The sequence below is a fragment of the Nyctibius grandis genome, chromosome 7 (genome assembly GCF_013368605.1).
Source record: "Nyctibius grandis isolate bNycGra1 chromosome 7, bNycGra1.pri, whole genome shotgun sequence".
Taxonomy (NCBI): domain Eukaryota; kingdom Metazoa; phylum Chordata; class Aves; order Nyctibiiformes; family Nyctibiidae; genus Nyctibius; species Nyctibius grandis.
In genome coordinates this window covers 28,313,006-28,328,306 of record NC_090664.1, presented here as the reverse complement: position 1 = coordinate 28,328,306, position 15,301 = coordinate 28,313,006, and the positions used below count along the sequence as shown (strand labels likewise).

The window sequence follows — 15,301 nt, the reverse complement described above, 5'->3', positions numbered from 1 at the left end:
TTGCTTTCTCAAATAACGTTTGAGAGTTATGAGTAAATCACCATTGATTTTCTGAAAAACAGTGACTGAGCAAATCAAATCCAGAACCATGCTAGTTCACTTTATGTGGAGTAGACTTGAACCATTGCCACTGACCACAGATGCTTGCAGTATTTTATCTTCTTTTCCATTTCTTTGTAATACTAGTAATTCCTGTATATCTTCTCGTGTAGAGAAGAAATGAAATAGGTGACAGTATGAATTTTTATCCTCCAGGAGCATTTCAATAAAAGCTTGATATTTACCAGGAGCATATACTTGTGACACTTGGGAATTGCCTTCCCGCTTTTGGTCAGTTGGCAAGTTCTGGGTCATGTTGATTTTCCTTTTCTTCCAGCTGACAAAGCAAAACTGCTCCAAGAGAATGTTCTGCATTCTGTTGCTGTCTTTGGATGAGCTGATTTAAAGCATATGTCTTCCAGAGGCTTAACAATGTGGTTTGGTGACAGCCATGGTGGTTTTGGGTCATGTGGGCACCCATTCTGTCGTGTTCACGATTCTTCTTTCACACTTGGAAACTAACATATCAACTTGTTGCATCTGTGAGTGATGGCAAACAGACTGTTTCCTTTGCGGCTTTGCTTTGCTGCTTTGTTTCCTTTGCTGTTTTGCAAACAGTCTGTTTGCTTTCAAAGAGTGTAGGATTCATCCTAGGCTTTATTTGTCCCTTACAGATGTCTTTCATTTGTCTCATGTGTGGAATTTATTTTTCTGAGAACATTCAAAATCTTACAGTCAGTGCATTATCTAGTCTTTCTCATTTTACTTGTGTTTCTTATTGTTCTCCAGTTGTTACTGAGTTGCTTATAAACAACTTGAATGTGAAATTTAAGCATTCAGTTCTAGCTTTTACAAGTCCAAAATGGAGACTCACACTTCAGTCTTTCTTCTCCCATTTTTTGGTTGACAATTTGATCCCATTGTTGATCGCATTTTCCCTCAACAGTTTTTTTTTTTAACTGTCTGACATTTTTAAGTGTCTTGAGTACAGTACTTCCTTCCATGGGTTGGAATCACGTTATCCCCACACCTCTACTGATGTCTTGTCCATATATTTTCTAAAAATGTCGCTCCAAATCACTCATGCAATTGATCCGCATCACGTTGTATCGTTTATTGCTTCATCGTTCATTATTCGTTTGTCATGTCAATATTCCGTTTTTCAACCATTTATGTCCTGATTCTTTAATTCCCTAAGCTGATATTCAAGTTTCCACACCATGATAGCAGAATGCTGCACAGCACAGATGGATACTTTTGTGACAAAAAAAACACTGTGGCTGAAGGAAACCCATTTTTATTTATCTTTCCCTTGGCTATGGAAGTGTATGCCCTAGTTCTCCTAATTTCTTCCTTTTTTTTTTTTTAGAGGCATTCTCTAACATTCTTTCTTAACTGTGTTTTCTACTTACATTATGTATTATAAAATATTATATATTATATGGAATATTTTAGTAACTGTCAGCTTAGATCATTACAAATTAGATTAGACAGGGACAAACAAATGTTGGGGTTTTTTCTATTTCTTTCCTTTCAGGTTTGATAGCTGTTCGCATGTTGTGTCTATCACTTTCTCTGTAGGTAGTCTTGTATTTTGTGTGAATTTTTACAACGTTGGAGAGGCAAGAGGCAGGGTTGTTTGGTTGTTTTTTTTTTCAAACATTAAATGCGAAGTCAGAAGTTAATTAAGTAACTCAGAAGAATGGTGTATGCTTTAATATTGTGGGATGGTTCTTCAACTTCCACAGATGATAAGCTTTGAGGTAAAAGACTAAAAGGGATGCTGTTAATCTTTAGGTTTAATTTATCCAGAGCATTGCTCTTTTCTGAGGGAGGGCATTAGGACTGCTGTGAAGGCTAATCCTTAGTAAGGTTACTTACTAAGTAAATCCTCACCTCCGTCCCTGAAAAGGTAATGGAACAACTTGTCCTTGATGCTGTCTCTAGGCATATCAAGGATAGGAGGATCATTAGGGGCAGTCAACAAGGCTTCACCAAGGTGAAGTCATGCTTAACCAACTTGATAGCCTTTTATGAGGACATAACCCAGTGGATAGATGATGGTAAAGCTGTGGATGTGGTCTATCTTGATTTCAGTAAAGCGTTTGACGCAGTCTCCCACAGCATCCTCGCAGCTAAACTGAGGAAGTGTGGTCTGGATGATCAGGTAGTGAGGTGGATTGTGAACTGGCTGAAGGAAAGAAGCCAGAGAGTGGTGGTCAATGGGACAGAGTCCAGTTGGAGGCCTGTATCTAGTGGAGTCCCTCAAGGGTCAGTACTGGGACCAGTACTATTCAATATATTCATTGGATGAGGGAATAGAGTGCGCTGTCAGCAAGTTCGCTGATGACACAAAACCGGGAGGAGTGGCTGACACACCAGAAGTCTCTGCTGCCATTCAGAAAGACCTGGACAGGCTGGAGAGTTGGGCGGGGAGAAATTTAATGAAATATAACAAGGGCAAGTGTAGAGTCCTGCATCTGGGCAAGAACAACCCCATGTACCAGTACAAGTTGGGGACAGACCTGTTGGAGAGCAGCGTAGGGGAAAGGGACCTGGGGGTCCTAGTGGACAGCAGGATGACCATGAGCCAGCAGTGTGCCCTTGTGGCCAAGAAGGCCAATGGCATCCTGGGATGTATTAGAAGGGATGTGGTTAGTAGGTCAAGAGAGGTTCTCCTCCCCCTCTACTCTGCGCTGGTGAGGCCGCATCTGGAGTATTGTGTCCATTTCTGGGCCCCTCAGTTCAAGAAGGACAGGGAACTGCTAGAGAGAGTCCAGCGCAGAGCCATGAAGATGATTAAGGGAGTGGAACATCTCCCTTATGAGGAGAGGCTGAGGGAGCTGGGTCTCTTTAGCTTAGAGAAGAGGAGACTGAGGGGTGACCTCATTAATGTTTATAAATATGTAAAGGGCAAGTGTCATGAGGATGGAGCCAGGCTCTTCTCAGTGACATCCCTTGACAGGACAAGGGGCAACGGGTGCAAGCTGGAACACAGGAGGTTCCACATAAATATGAGGAAAAACTTCTTTACGGTGAGGGTGACCGAACACTGGAACAGACTGCCCAGAGAGGTTGTGGAGTCTCCTTCTCTGGAGACATTCAAAACCCGCCTGGACGCGTTCCTGTGTGACATGATCTAGGTAATCCTGCTCTGGCAGGGGGATTGGACTAGATGATCTTTCGAGATCCCTTCCAATCCCTAACATACTGTGATTCTTGGAAAAGATGGCTTGCTTTCACCTCGATGATTTCCTTGAATCAAATGGCTCAGTCTCTTTACCCGAGGAACATCATCTTATGGGATTTTAAAGAGTTTTAAAGTTGGTTTGCTGATGTATAGAGGTAGGTTTTTTTCCCCTCAAAATGTTATGCTAAAAATGACTTCTAGGAATAATTTAATCTATTTTTATCTTTTATTATTTTTAGCTTTTTCAGAGATTTTTTTTTTTTGTTCTTGTTTAAAAATACGTCCATTTTATGATTGTATCTTGATTTTAATTCAGTGGTCTTTCTTGGTCTGCTGAGATTATTTTGGGATGTATTGCTAATGAAATAAGACACTTTATTTTCTTTTTCATTTCTGTTCATTGTAAGGTGTGTTCTTTGTGACACAGCAGCTAGATCTTTTGACTATTTATTTCAAAGAAGAATAGCTTTTAACTTGATTTTTCTAACAAAAATAAGTTATGGAGTTGCCTACCATTCTAATACTCCAGTAATCTGTTGACCCGTTATTGCAAGATTTGATAGAGAGGTATGTATGCCTAAGGTAATTAAATTCTTGAGTATTTTTTGGAGCAACTGGATGGGAAGGATGACTGCTGAGTGGAAGAGGTTTTAGTTATGAACTCATTTATCCTTTGCATTTGGTCTCTCGCTGTCCAGTGTAGAACACGTGTCATTTGGAACCTGTCCTAGTGTGTCCTCACTTTAGTTGGGGAACATAGGGAGAACTTGAGGATATGGTGGGAGATATGGTTTGAATGTGGTACAGAAGGAGAGGTTAAGAAGTCACTAGAGAAGGGGAGGAATAAGAGTATTATGGTATAGTATTAGGAAGTCAAATTTGACTAGTTTGACTGGTTTTAACATATATTTATTTATTTATTTTTATTATTTAAGGGCCTTGTGTATCATGATTACGACCTTGGCATAAGTTTGATTTTCTGGGGTAGTTAATGTTATATAGGATTATCCCTTAGCTACAGGCATCTAATTTATTTGCCACCAGAAATCTTAAGTTGCCTGTGTAGTAACCAGAATGTAGGTGCCTGCATGGTGATTCCATTGATGCTGTGGGATCTAAAGCTCAGTGGCTGGAATTTTCCGGTTAATAGCAGGGAAGTGTCTGAGCACATAGCACACTTATCTCCTACTTGAGTGCACATTGAATGAGTTCCAGAGTTGTGCAAGTATAGAACTTAGGATGAGACACAGCCAAAGACTTACCAATCATCTGTCATTAAATGTCAAAATTTGAATTATTTTTTTACAGAAACCTTTTACTTCTACATATAGAAAATTACATAGTTACATATTTTGAACCACTTTCCATTGTTCAGTACTTTTTTTTTTGTTCCTGTCCTAAAGTGTCATCTTGTGGCAGTTACCACGTATAGATTTCATTTGTCCAGTACAGATCTAGCTGTGTTTTGATCTGGACAGAGTTGTCCATTCCGAATGGTAGAAATTCTAGATCATATCTACCTTTTGCAGTGAAACAAAAAACCTGCTGGGATAGCACTGGCATTATTGGGGATTTTACTTGGGTGCTGATAATATGAGTTTTTGCTTTCCTGACTTATTGTTTGAGCACTTTGGAAACGCAGGGGCAAATTTCACAAAACTGGCTTGCTCCATTTTATGATATAGAGAAGTCCTAAATTGAAGATATCTCTACACTATTGAATTGCCAAGTGTTTTGATTAAAAAATCACTGCCTTTATATGCATCTTATACTGGATTAAGTCTCTGTTTCCAAATAAGTTCTGAATATGAACAAATTTATCTCAGTTATAGTATTTACCATTGGACAGATATAATAACACTGTTCCTTTAAGCTTTTCTTTTATAAGATATCTTAAATTTTAAAATTGTTTATGGCAAGTACCTGCAGCTCTAATATTTAGTGTTTATAATCTCTGATGTTCTGATTCTGAGACCACTAATGACAGAAATTATTCAAAGCATTTTAAAATGCAAATACAGTACTTTGAGGCAAACAACAATGAAAAATACTTGGCGAAGTAATACAGGTTTATCCGATTCTTTCCTGTGAACCTGTACAGTAACTTTAGTGAAAACATGTAGAAGTACAAATGCCTAATTACTAGAAGGCCATTGTTGAAAATCACAGGATATTCAATTTTCAGTTATAAATTCCATGTTATTTTCCATTGGCAATAGTATAATGAGTCTGAGCAGAAGTCAGCATTGCAAATATGTTTAAGTGTGGAAATCAGTGTGAAAAAAATCCTGTTACTTTAAAAGCACATAAAATATCCTACAAATGTGTATGTTAAAGGTGTTGATTTTAGTGTTTGTTTTCTAGTGATTGTCAAACAGATTCAAGTATCTTTGAAAGTTTAGAAATCTAATGGAAGCATAATATGAGTATAATTTAATGTGACATTCCTTGTCACATACATGACACAATATAGCAGAAAGATGAAAACCAACATTTTCGTGACAAAGGTGACTAAATTATTTATAAAACTTGTATCTCCATTTTGCTGAAGTTTAAATATGATTAATCACTTCTTAAAATACAGTTATTAACTTGTAATCTTCTCCACTTAGGGTAAAAAATAATTTCATTCTTACCTATATTTCCAAATTATATATCAGTTTTCAAGGTGGCATTACTCTGACTGTACAAAGCCTGCATTGTTGTCTCTTGCTGCTTAAACAGGGAGAATGAGAACCATAACACTGCATATTTTGGCACACGCCTTTACCCCTACTTCTTTTTAATCTTTACACAGCTGCGTTCAGCAGGACTTACGTGGCTTAAAATTGTCAAAGTTTATAATTGTTCTTAGGACTAATGCCAGAGGCTGAAAGTAGTTAAACTGGCAGTTAATGCACTGATGTCTGATCCAACTTTTTTTTTGTCTAGTTTTAATTTACAGTGACCTTAGGTTGTGTAACATGTAGCTGACAAGTAGCCCATGTTATAATACCTCTAATACTACATTGATAAAATCAGTTACCTGTAATAAATCGATTGTTCCAGAATTGGACACTTAAGTATCTACTGTGTGGCTTGTGGAAGGTGGAACACCTCAGTTATGACTGTATTATTAAATGTATAGTAAACATTGATATGTATTAAATAGATAAGGTTTTACAATTTTTTATAAACCATCTTTAAGGAAATGTGAAAGAGAATCTTAGTGGTAATTAAAGTGTTCTAAAGAGGCACAAAATAGACTAGTGTTTTCCATTCTACTGCATTCCTTTCTACTGCAGAGTTAACTCTTGCCTAAAAACAAAAAAACCTTCCCAAACAGTATGTTATTAACATGTGAAGAATAAAATCTGCATAGGTAGAAAGGTATAGATGTGTTGAAGTGGCAGATTTATTTACAGTATAACTATAGTTAAATGCATAGAACAGTTTTAAAATAGTGAACAGTCTTAATTTGAAACTAGGATAAATCACCTTCAAAGAGGACCCCAAAGAGGAGAAACATGGTATTACTGCCTTCTTTGGAATTGGATTTGTGGTTGCTTGTGATTCTAAACTTGTTTAATATTTTTTTTGATCAGATGATTTTTACTTTTTCTGAGATGAACACTTGCTGCCTCAGAAAAAGTTTTAAGAAATCATGAAGTAGGCAGTGGTTTTTTTTTTATTACATGACAGATCACTTCATATGGTGATGATTTCCTCCCAGAAAAACAAGCATTTTAAAGTTTATTTATTTTATTAGTGTCAAAGTATTAGACGTTGTGGGTTAGTGGAATAGTCTCTGATGTTTTTCATTTCCTTCCGCATCCCTTCTGATTTTCTTTCCTTGTTAAACAAGGAGGAGAGAGTGTGATATTGTCAGCTTGTGGTAGTTATTTAATGCATGCAGGTTATAATGCTGCTATTTCAGAGATAAAAATGTAGTGACTGACACTGGACTCGTGTGAATTGCGTGTAGTTACTTACAGCTGCTTGTAAACCTTTGGTGTTTGCTGTTACAGTCCATGGAAACCTCTCTTGCTCCACACTGTTGGTATTTAGATTTTTTTGGCCAACTGCAATACCGAAATAATTTCCACTTCTTGTATTGCCCATTCCATCTGTTGTGTACCAGTCATATGTTGGTATATGCTACAGCTTTATGAGCATCTGCCTTATACCCATTATATTAAGGTTCAGTTGGAAAGCTTTAATTCTTACTTACTCCTCAAAAACTGTAATAATTATTTTCTGTTTCTGTTTTGATTTAAGTTTTTTAATTTTGAATCTGATCACCTGGCTTACAAATAGAGCACTTCTAAATGCTCAAGGAATTTACTGTAATATAATGTTCATATCAATTTTCAAATTATGCATTTTAGTATTGGGAAGTTTGTGCAAAGTCTGTAAGAGATATGTAATTCTGGTGGCAGTCTTTTTTAGAATAAGACTCCATGTGCTCAGGTCAACAAACATACTTCTGTTTACTGTTTGGCTAGTTCAACATCAATTACTGTAGTTGTCTTGCAGTGGTCCTGTAGTTAATGCTTTAAATTATTTCCTGCAGTATGTTTTTGTTGTTGTTATGAATAATAGAAAAACAGCAAAACCATTCTGTTACCTAATATTGAATTTTAAATATATTTTCTTTTAGAGAACTAGAGGACGAAAACGAAGCTTTGTGCCTGAAGAAGAAAAACCTGAGGTTGGAATATAGTGTTTTGTTTGTTTGTTTTAACAGTTTCACAAAAAAAAAATTAAACTTTGGGCTTATGTGTTACTTTCAATGCTATAATTGAAAATATTTGCTTTCCTTCCCTCCTTTGCCCCCCATTCCTTTCTTTTGCCTTCCGCTATGACAGGAACGGATTCCCAGAGAAAGAAGACAACGACAGTCTGTTCTACAAAAGAAGCCCAAGTCAGAGGATTTAAGGACTGAATGTGCTACCTGCAAAGGGACTGGAGACAATGAAAATCTAGTCAGGTAGGTTCAATGCTCTGACCTAATGAGGAATTAAAGTTCCATCTTTATCACTTCATCATCATGATTATAACAAAGAAAATGCGCTTAAAAAAAAAACCAAACAAAAACTTATTTAGGGGAAACATTGCATCAGAAATACTGACTTGATTCATTTATTAGCCTGCGAAACACATTTACATTGTGGATTAAGATGTAAATAACCAAGATAACCTGTTTTTCTAACACAAGAGAATTAATTTTCTCTTGTCAGGGTGAATTGTCAGTGTTTTAGAGCAGGTCAGAAAGATAAACAAACCAGCAATTTAATTATATTAAAGCTACAGGATCATCCTAAAAGTAACAAAATTAGCATCATTAACAATTTTATGAGCTGAAATGTGGATTATGAGGAATTAATTCATTTTTAAAATGTATTAATGCTACTTCCATTAATGCAGATCATGAAAGGCTTTGATAACCGTATTTCTTATCTGAAACAGAAGTGAAAAACCAATGTTGAATGGTGTTTTAGTAGGTGCAGAAATCTAATTAAAGTGTAGAATAGCTACTGTTGGCCACAACTTCTACTGATTTTGACTTTATAGCTGGCATTTTGTCCTCTGTGAAGCTGTAGGAACTGCTCGCAATTCTTGAAAGAAGAATAATGGAGCTTAGCAACCAGGAAGTGGATTTTAATTGAATCTACTGAGCTTTCATTATAATGTGATCTCATAAGAAGTTCAGATAAAAAACAGTATTGTATTTAGGTCCTGTATGCTTCAGCTAGATTTTTCTGGACAAGTTCTCCTCTTTAACTCAGACAAATTGTTGGTTTTAACTGGTAGGATTATTCAAAAATACATCTTTTGATTTATTTCAAGGAATCAGAGTTATGGGAAAAGTCAGTATCAATTATATATGCAAGCAACACATAGCTTTAGAATCAGGATGTGTCCCAGGTACAAATGTCCTGTACTCAGAATAGCTGATTTTAGTATCAAGTACAGTGTATGATTTACTGTAGAAGTTGATACAATTTCATGAGGACTGTGAGCCGGATTGTATTTTTATTTCCAAATGGGAGGCAGAGTGCCTGTACGAGCTCATCAGTAGCTGTGTGACTCTCTCATACATAGACAAGCTACTGCTGCTAGGTACTCCTAGATCCTGCTCAGTACCAGCCTGGGAAAAACAGGAGAGATGTTACAGTGATTGCTGATACAGTTATACTGATGAGAACTGATGGCAACAGATTTAACTGCCCATGACAAGATAAAGGGCTTTCTTCAGCCCTATTGTTTGCAAGAAATAAAAGATGCAGGAAGACCATTTTGTTGTGGGAAGGAATCCTGGGAACAACATGTACTGTGCTTTACTGCGAAAAAGGCAGTGAATTACTTTTCTTCTTCAGACTTTTTCTAGAAGTGTTAAATACCACATTTGAGGACATAAAGAAAAAGATGAGAAAACGCCATGAAGAACTGTGAATTTAAGTTGCAATTAAAAAATACGGTAGAAAATTAGTGGTATGTCTTGTTTACTACATGAAAAGGTTTTAGTAGTAATCTAGATGGGCCAAAAATAAGCATACTACATGCCAAAACCCAACAAATCCTGTCGTAAACCATCCTCATAATTAGGCTTGGAAACAGAATAGTAATCCTGTATGGGAGGAGAAAAGGAGATTCTTATGTTCTAATCCTTTGTTCATAATTCTCTGAAAAAATATTTTCTTAAATCTTCTGCCTTATTTTCTTTCATTAGTTTTTTAAAAGAGATTATGAATTTAAAACTTGCTTTTCTTCAGATAATTCCTATGAATATCTGCAGTTTTGTCCAAGTTAGGTGACCACTGCTTCTAAAGTACCAGTATGAGTTGGGGACAGACCTGTTGGAGAGCAGCGTAGGGGAAAGGGACCCAGGGGTCGTAGTGGACAGCAGGATGACCATGAGCCAGCAGTGTGCCCTTGTGACCAAGAATGCCAATGACATCCTGGGATGTATTGGAAGGGGTGTTGTTAGTAGGTCAAGAGAGGTTCTCCTCCCCCTCTACTCTGCCCTGGTGAGGCCGCATCTGGAATATTGTGTCCATTTCTGGGCCCCTCAGTTCAAGAAGGACAGGGAACTGCTAGAGAGAGTCCAGTGCAGAGCCACGAAGATGATGAAGGAAGTGGAACATCTCCCTTATGAGGAGAGGCTGAGGGAGCTGGGTCTCTTTAGCTTAGAGAAGAGGAGACTGAGGGGTGACCTCATTAATATTTATAAATATGTAAAGGGCAAGTGACATGAGGATGGAGCCAGGCTCTTCTCAGTGACATCCCTTGACAGGACAAGGGGCAAGGGGTGCAAGCTGGAACACAGGAGGTTCCACATAAATATGAGGAAAAACTTCTTTACGGTGAGGGTGACTGAACACTGGAACAGGCTGCCCAGAGAGGTTGTGGAGTCTCCTTCTCTGGAGACATTCAAAACCCGCCTGGACGCGTTCCTGTGTGACATGATCTAGGCAATCCTGCTCCGGCAGGGGGATTGGACTAGATGATCTTTTGAGGTCCCTTCTAATCCCTAACATTCTGTGATTCTGTGAAAGTGCTGTGGAGGCTTATTTTTTTATAATTACTAAGTGATAGTGTCTTCTCCCAAGTATGAAATGACAGGACGAGAGGAAACGGTCTCAAGTTGTTCCAGGGGAGGTTTGGCTTGGATATCAGGAAAAATTTCTTCACTGAAAGGGTTGTCAAGCATTGGAACAGGCTGCCCAGGAAAGTGATGGAGTCACCATCCCTAGAGGTATTTAAAAGATGTGTAGATGTGGTGCTTAGGGACATGGTTTAGTGGTGGACTTGGCAGTGTTAGGTTAACGATTGGACTTGATGATCTTAAAGGTCCTTTCCAACCAAAATGATTCTATAATTCTATAAATATTTAGCAAATTTGAATCCTTTAGTATTATTTTTTGGTTCTTAAAGCTGTATTTCTTTTGATGAGAGTAAATTCAGGGAATGTAATAAGATGCTAGATACCAGATAGGCTTTCTGCTATGGAGCTGAAGCTGTGTAGGGGTGTGATCCACAGAGCAAGTGTTGCTATGTCAGAGAAAGTTTTCAGAATCCTTTTTTCTCTTACATTATCACAAAGTAAGGGAAGTGACCTTCTGCCTGCACCGCTGCTTTTTCCTGCCTGTACCATCATGCAGGACTCCTTTGTGGTAGTAGAAATAGAGTGTTATTTTAAATGCAGGTTGGTATGGCTCCTTGTAAGCAAGAGATGTTTAGGAGGGAAAACAAGTTTGGCCCTGTCTGTTATTAAAGACAAAACTTTCTCAGCAAAGTAGTTATCTTTGTCATCATCTTTGCTCTTCACTCAACAAAAGTTTTGTAATTACTGGATTTTATATTCACCCTTTCCTACCCATCTGTCACTAAGAAAAGGAAGGTTTGTGGGGATGTTATAGAATGGATTTTTTTTTTAAATGTGAAGGTTGATCACTAAGTTAAGTGGAAATATGCAACTGCTGAAGTTGCAGATTTAGGAAATAATCTTGATGGGCCTTCTAGCTTTTCTTGCTGTGTATTACCTCAAACAGGGCTGGTTACATGACTCTTGAACAATCTGCTTTTAAAATTATAGGTTTTTCTAAAATTTGTGTGGCATTCTCATTTTGGGGTTGCTAACTGAGTAAGGATTAGAGGAAGATAAGCATTTATTAGTTATTTCAAAGAATGCAGCAGAGTATTTAGTAATGAATCTGGAATTAAAAAAAATACTAAATTGTTTGACTAGTTATTACTGCTTGACTAGTGGAGATTCTTTTTTTTTTTTTTTAATCTCCATTTTAGGTGCTTGTGTGTAGCACTGGATGGCTGAGGGATTATTTGTTATATGTGCAGTGTCTTTACTTAACCTGCTGTTGATATGGTTTGAAATCTTTAAATAATTGCCTGTGAAAGGATTTAAATTTCTTCGTAAAAAAGTACGTTTCATTCTGATAAATTATACTGGTTCATGAATTGGCTGAACTTTGCCTCAGTGACTATGGTTTTGTACCAAAAAAAAGTGATTAAAGTTAGAATATCTTTAATTATTACCTTTTTTCTAGAACACATTGACATGCTCCCTACTTTTATAAGTGCTCATAGCTGCCATCTGTCTGTGTTATAGACATGCCAAAACAGTGCTTTTTTAATCATTGATGTCACATTATATAGATAAACATAGTAGCATGCACTGGAACTGAAAGTTTAGGTTTTGTGGTCTTGTCCACAAAAAAGGTTCAGTCTTGGGACCCTTTTTTTTTTCTTTAGAATTTACAATGAATTTATTTTGTAAATTCTTTTATATAGATTTGTGTAAGTTTATTAAACTAAATACTTGTGCAGTTTTTAGCCTTCACAAGATTAGTGAGTGGCACAGTCAAGATTTACAAATTAGTCAAACAGTGCAAAGTTAATTGAAAACATTTATTCAAATGAGGCAAAGTAACATTATAAGTGACAGTAAGGAAGCTGTATCTGTAATTAGAGAAAAGTGTGGATTTTGAGTATCTTTTTATTGAAAGAACTGTAACTGAGTTTTGAGAAGAACAGTAGTAAAATATGGAGGGTTTTTAATATTTTATGCTTGACGCAGATAGGTTTGATGTAAGGCATGGAGAGATGCCTTTGTAAAACAGATGAGTGTTCAGTGAAAGAAGTTATAATGTATGCTTGAAACTAAAGTACTGTGAAACCAGAGGGTACCTGTAACAATATACTGCTCAGTCTTTAGGAATACTCAAATATTGAATATATTTGCTTGAAATTTAAGACATGTTTTGAAATACAGGAGTTTCTAAAGTTTAATATGAAAGATAAATTTTATGATAAACTCAGAAAATAATTTTAAAGGATATATTTGTTTTTAGAGGTGACCTCTGCTGTTTGGTTTAGCAAACATTTATGTAACGATGCTTTTCTTTTGTTTCATTTTGTAAATCTTTTAAAGTTGTATATAGTTTAGACATTTGAAAGGTTTCCTGAGTGCTTATTACAGTCTTGCATGAATCACTTAGAATGATAGGTCTTGCAAAGGAATTGCTTGATTCATAAGTATCTCTTCTTTTTTTCTTCTTTTTTTGTGAGGCCTTAACTCACTAATGCAAATCTTTAAAAATAGGTCCCTAATAACTTTCTTCAGAACTTAACAATATTTAGTAGAAACATGGATAAGGAAGTATATTTCAGGTGGCTCAATATGTAATAGGTAAAGCTTGCCCTCCATCTTGCACCATACTTGCATGGTTGATTTGCAGCAACTGAGGCAAAATTATTACTTCAGCATTACGGAGAGGGTAAAATAGAGTAAGGTCATGTATTTGAAAGGATGTAGAATAGAATTTTTTGAAAATGTAGATTTGAATGCTGGTTATAAAGTATTCAAAAAGATAAAGCTACAAAGGAAATTATTAAGCATGTATATAGTAGTTATTTTTAATGCACAAATTTACTAGGAAATAAGCTAAATGTGAAAGTATTTATTTTTCCCCGTATACTAAGTCTCATGTTTCACGGAAGTGTAATGTTCTGCATGTGCAGTGACTGTATCAAAGCAGGCCTGAACAGGGAAGGTGAGGAGTAGGAAGGTAGAAAGAAGAAAACAGATGCAGTGTCATATCTACTAAAGAAAAAAAATCTTAAGTAAAAATTGATGATAAGGTTTGGAATAACTTTGAGCCATCAAATCATACTGTAACTGAAAATCTTCAAAATGTGTACAACATCTGTAATTCTCATGCTACAAATGTATGTATCAAATTTAGGGTAATAATTTATATTGTATAAAGGATTGAGTACTTAGCTGGACAGTGTGATCTACTTTAATTCTGATTTTGACAGAAAGTGTGTTCTAGACAGGCTCTTCTGAATCCTCTGGAAATTTTCTTTCTGAAACTATTACTCACCGTATTTCCTTAATTGCATTTGTCATGTATATGTTCATCTTTGCATTTTTATTTCTTACATTTCCATGCAGAGGGGCATGCTAGCCTTCAAGTTAAGGATTCCTTCCTTATCGGTTAGCTGCTAGTTTTGAAGCTCTGCATGAGGTGAAGTTTATTCCAGAACAACGCACTGCAACAAAATTAACAATCCATCATAGTAATTGAAAGTCTGTGATTTACAGTAGTTTTAGAAGTTTAAGGCTGCTAACGTAGAGATTAATCACAACGAAGATGTTAGTTAATTCAGCCACAATTTGCAGCAATCTTATGTTTTACAGGGGATTACAAACGCATTATTTTATTGGAATGAACTACTTGAATGAAAGGAAACTTAACATTCAGTTGTGTAGTTTATTTCTGCTATATAATTTACAGGGATTAATTCTGCATATTAACTTTTTGAATTGCTTAAGTTAGATCATTTTTTCTGTCATTTACCTCATTTTATTGCCTTCTAAAAAGTGTTTCTTTTTACACATATTAACCTGCTATCTAGCATAATGACAAATGCACATTTTTGTTCACAGAGGACTTTATTCAAACTGAATTACCTATGCTGCATTGCATTTTACTGCAAAATACCACAGATTTTTCATTTTCAGTAAATTCATGTGCTAGGGTAGACATTAAAAAAACCCCTGTAGGCGTTGTGAAGCTCTCTTGCAAAGTACCTCAAAGTCAGGCATAGGTCCGGTAGCAAGACTCATACTGCTGTCTATTCAGGACTTTTCTAGAAGCAGAGTGCTAGGCACGTTGGCGTTTGGACTACCCAGCTACCTAAAGCTGCACATGCCTGGAACATTTGAAATTGTGCTGCAAAAAGTCCATGGCAGACTCTTGAATTTTCTGTTAATTAGGAACCAGTCTATTTGTCTGGTACCTAAAGGATTTCTTTAGTCTGTTATTTTCCTGAAATGAGACACCAGAATTTGAATTGAAGCCCAGATTATTTTTTTTCACCTGATTGTTTTGCAGGTTAACTCTTATGGAAATTTAAGGCATCTAAAGAACAGAAGCTCAGGTCTTTGGATACTGATTTTGTGTTCCATCTTTGGTTTGATTCTTGATACTGTATGATCTTGAAGGAACTATCTTAGAGGTATTCTGTGTAGGAATGAACCAAAACTGAAATTTTGGAGATACTACC

General features: G+C 36.4%; 1 protein-coding gene across 1 annotated transcript in view; it reads left to right on the top strand.

Annotated features, from left to right (window-relative positions):
• PHF14 (PHD finger protein 14) overlaps positions 1-15,301 on the top strand; it is a 199,888-nt gene that overhangs the window by 90,220 nt on the left and 94,367 nt on the right. The window contains exons 15-16 of the mRNA XM_068404755.1: positions 7,869-7,919; positions 8,077-8,198. Coding sequence (XP_068260856.1) covers positions 7,869-7,919; positions 8,077-8,198 — 173 coding nt within the window. The remainder of the gene's footprint in view (positions 1-7,868; positions 7,920-8,076; positions 8,199-15,301) is intronic.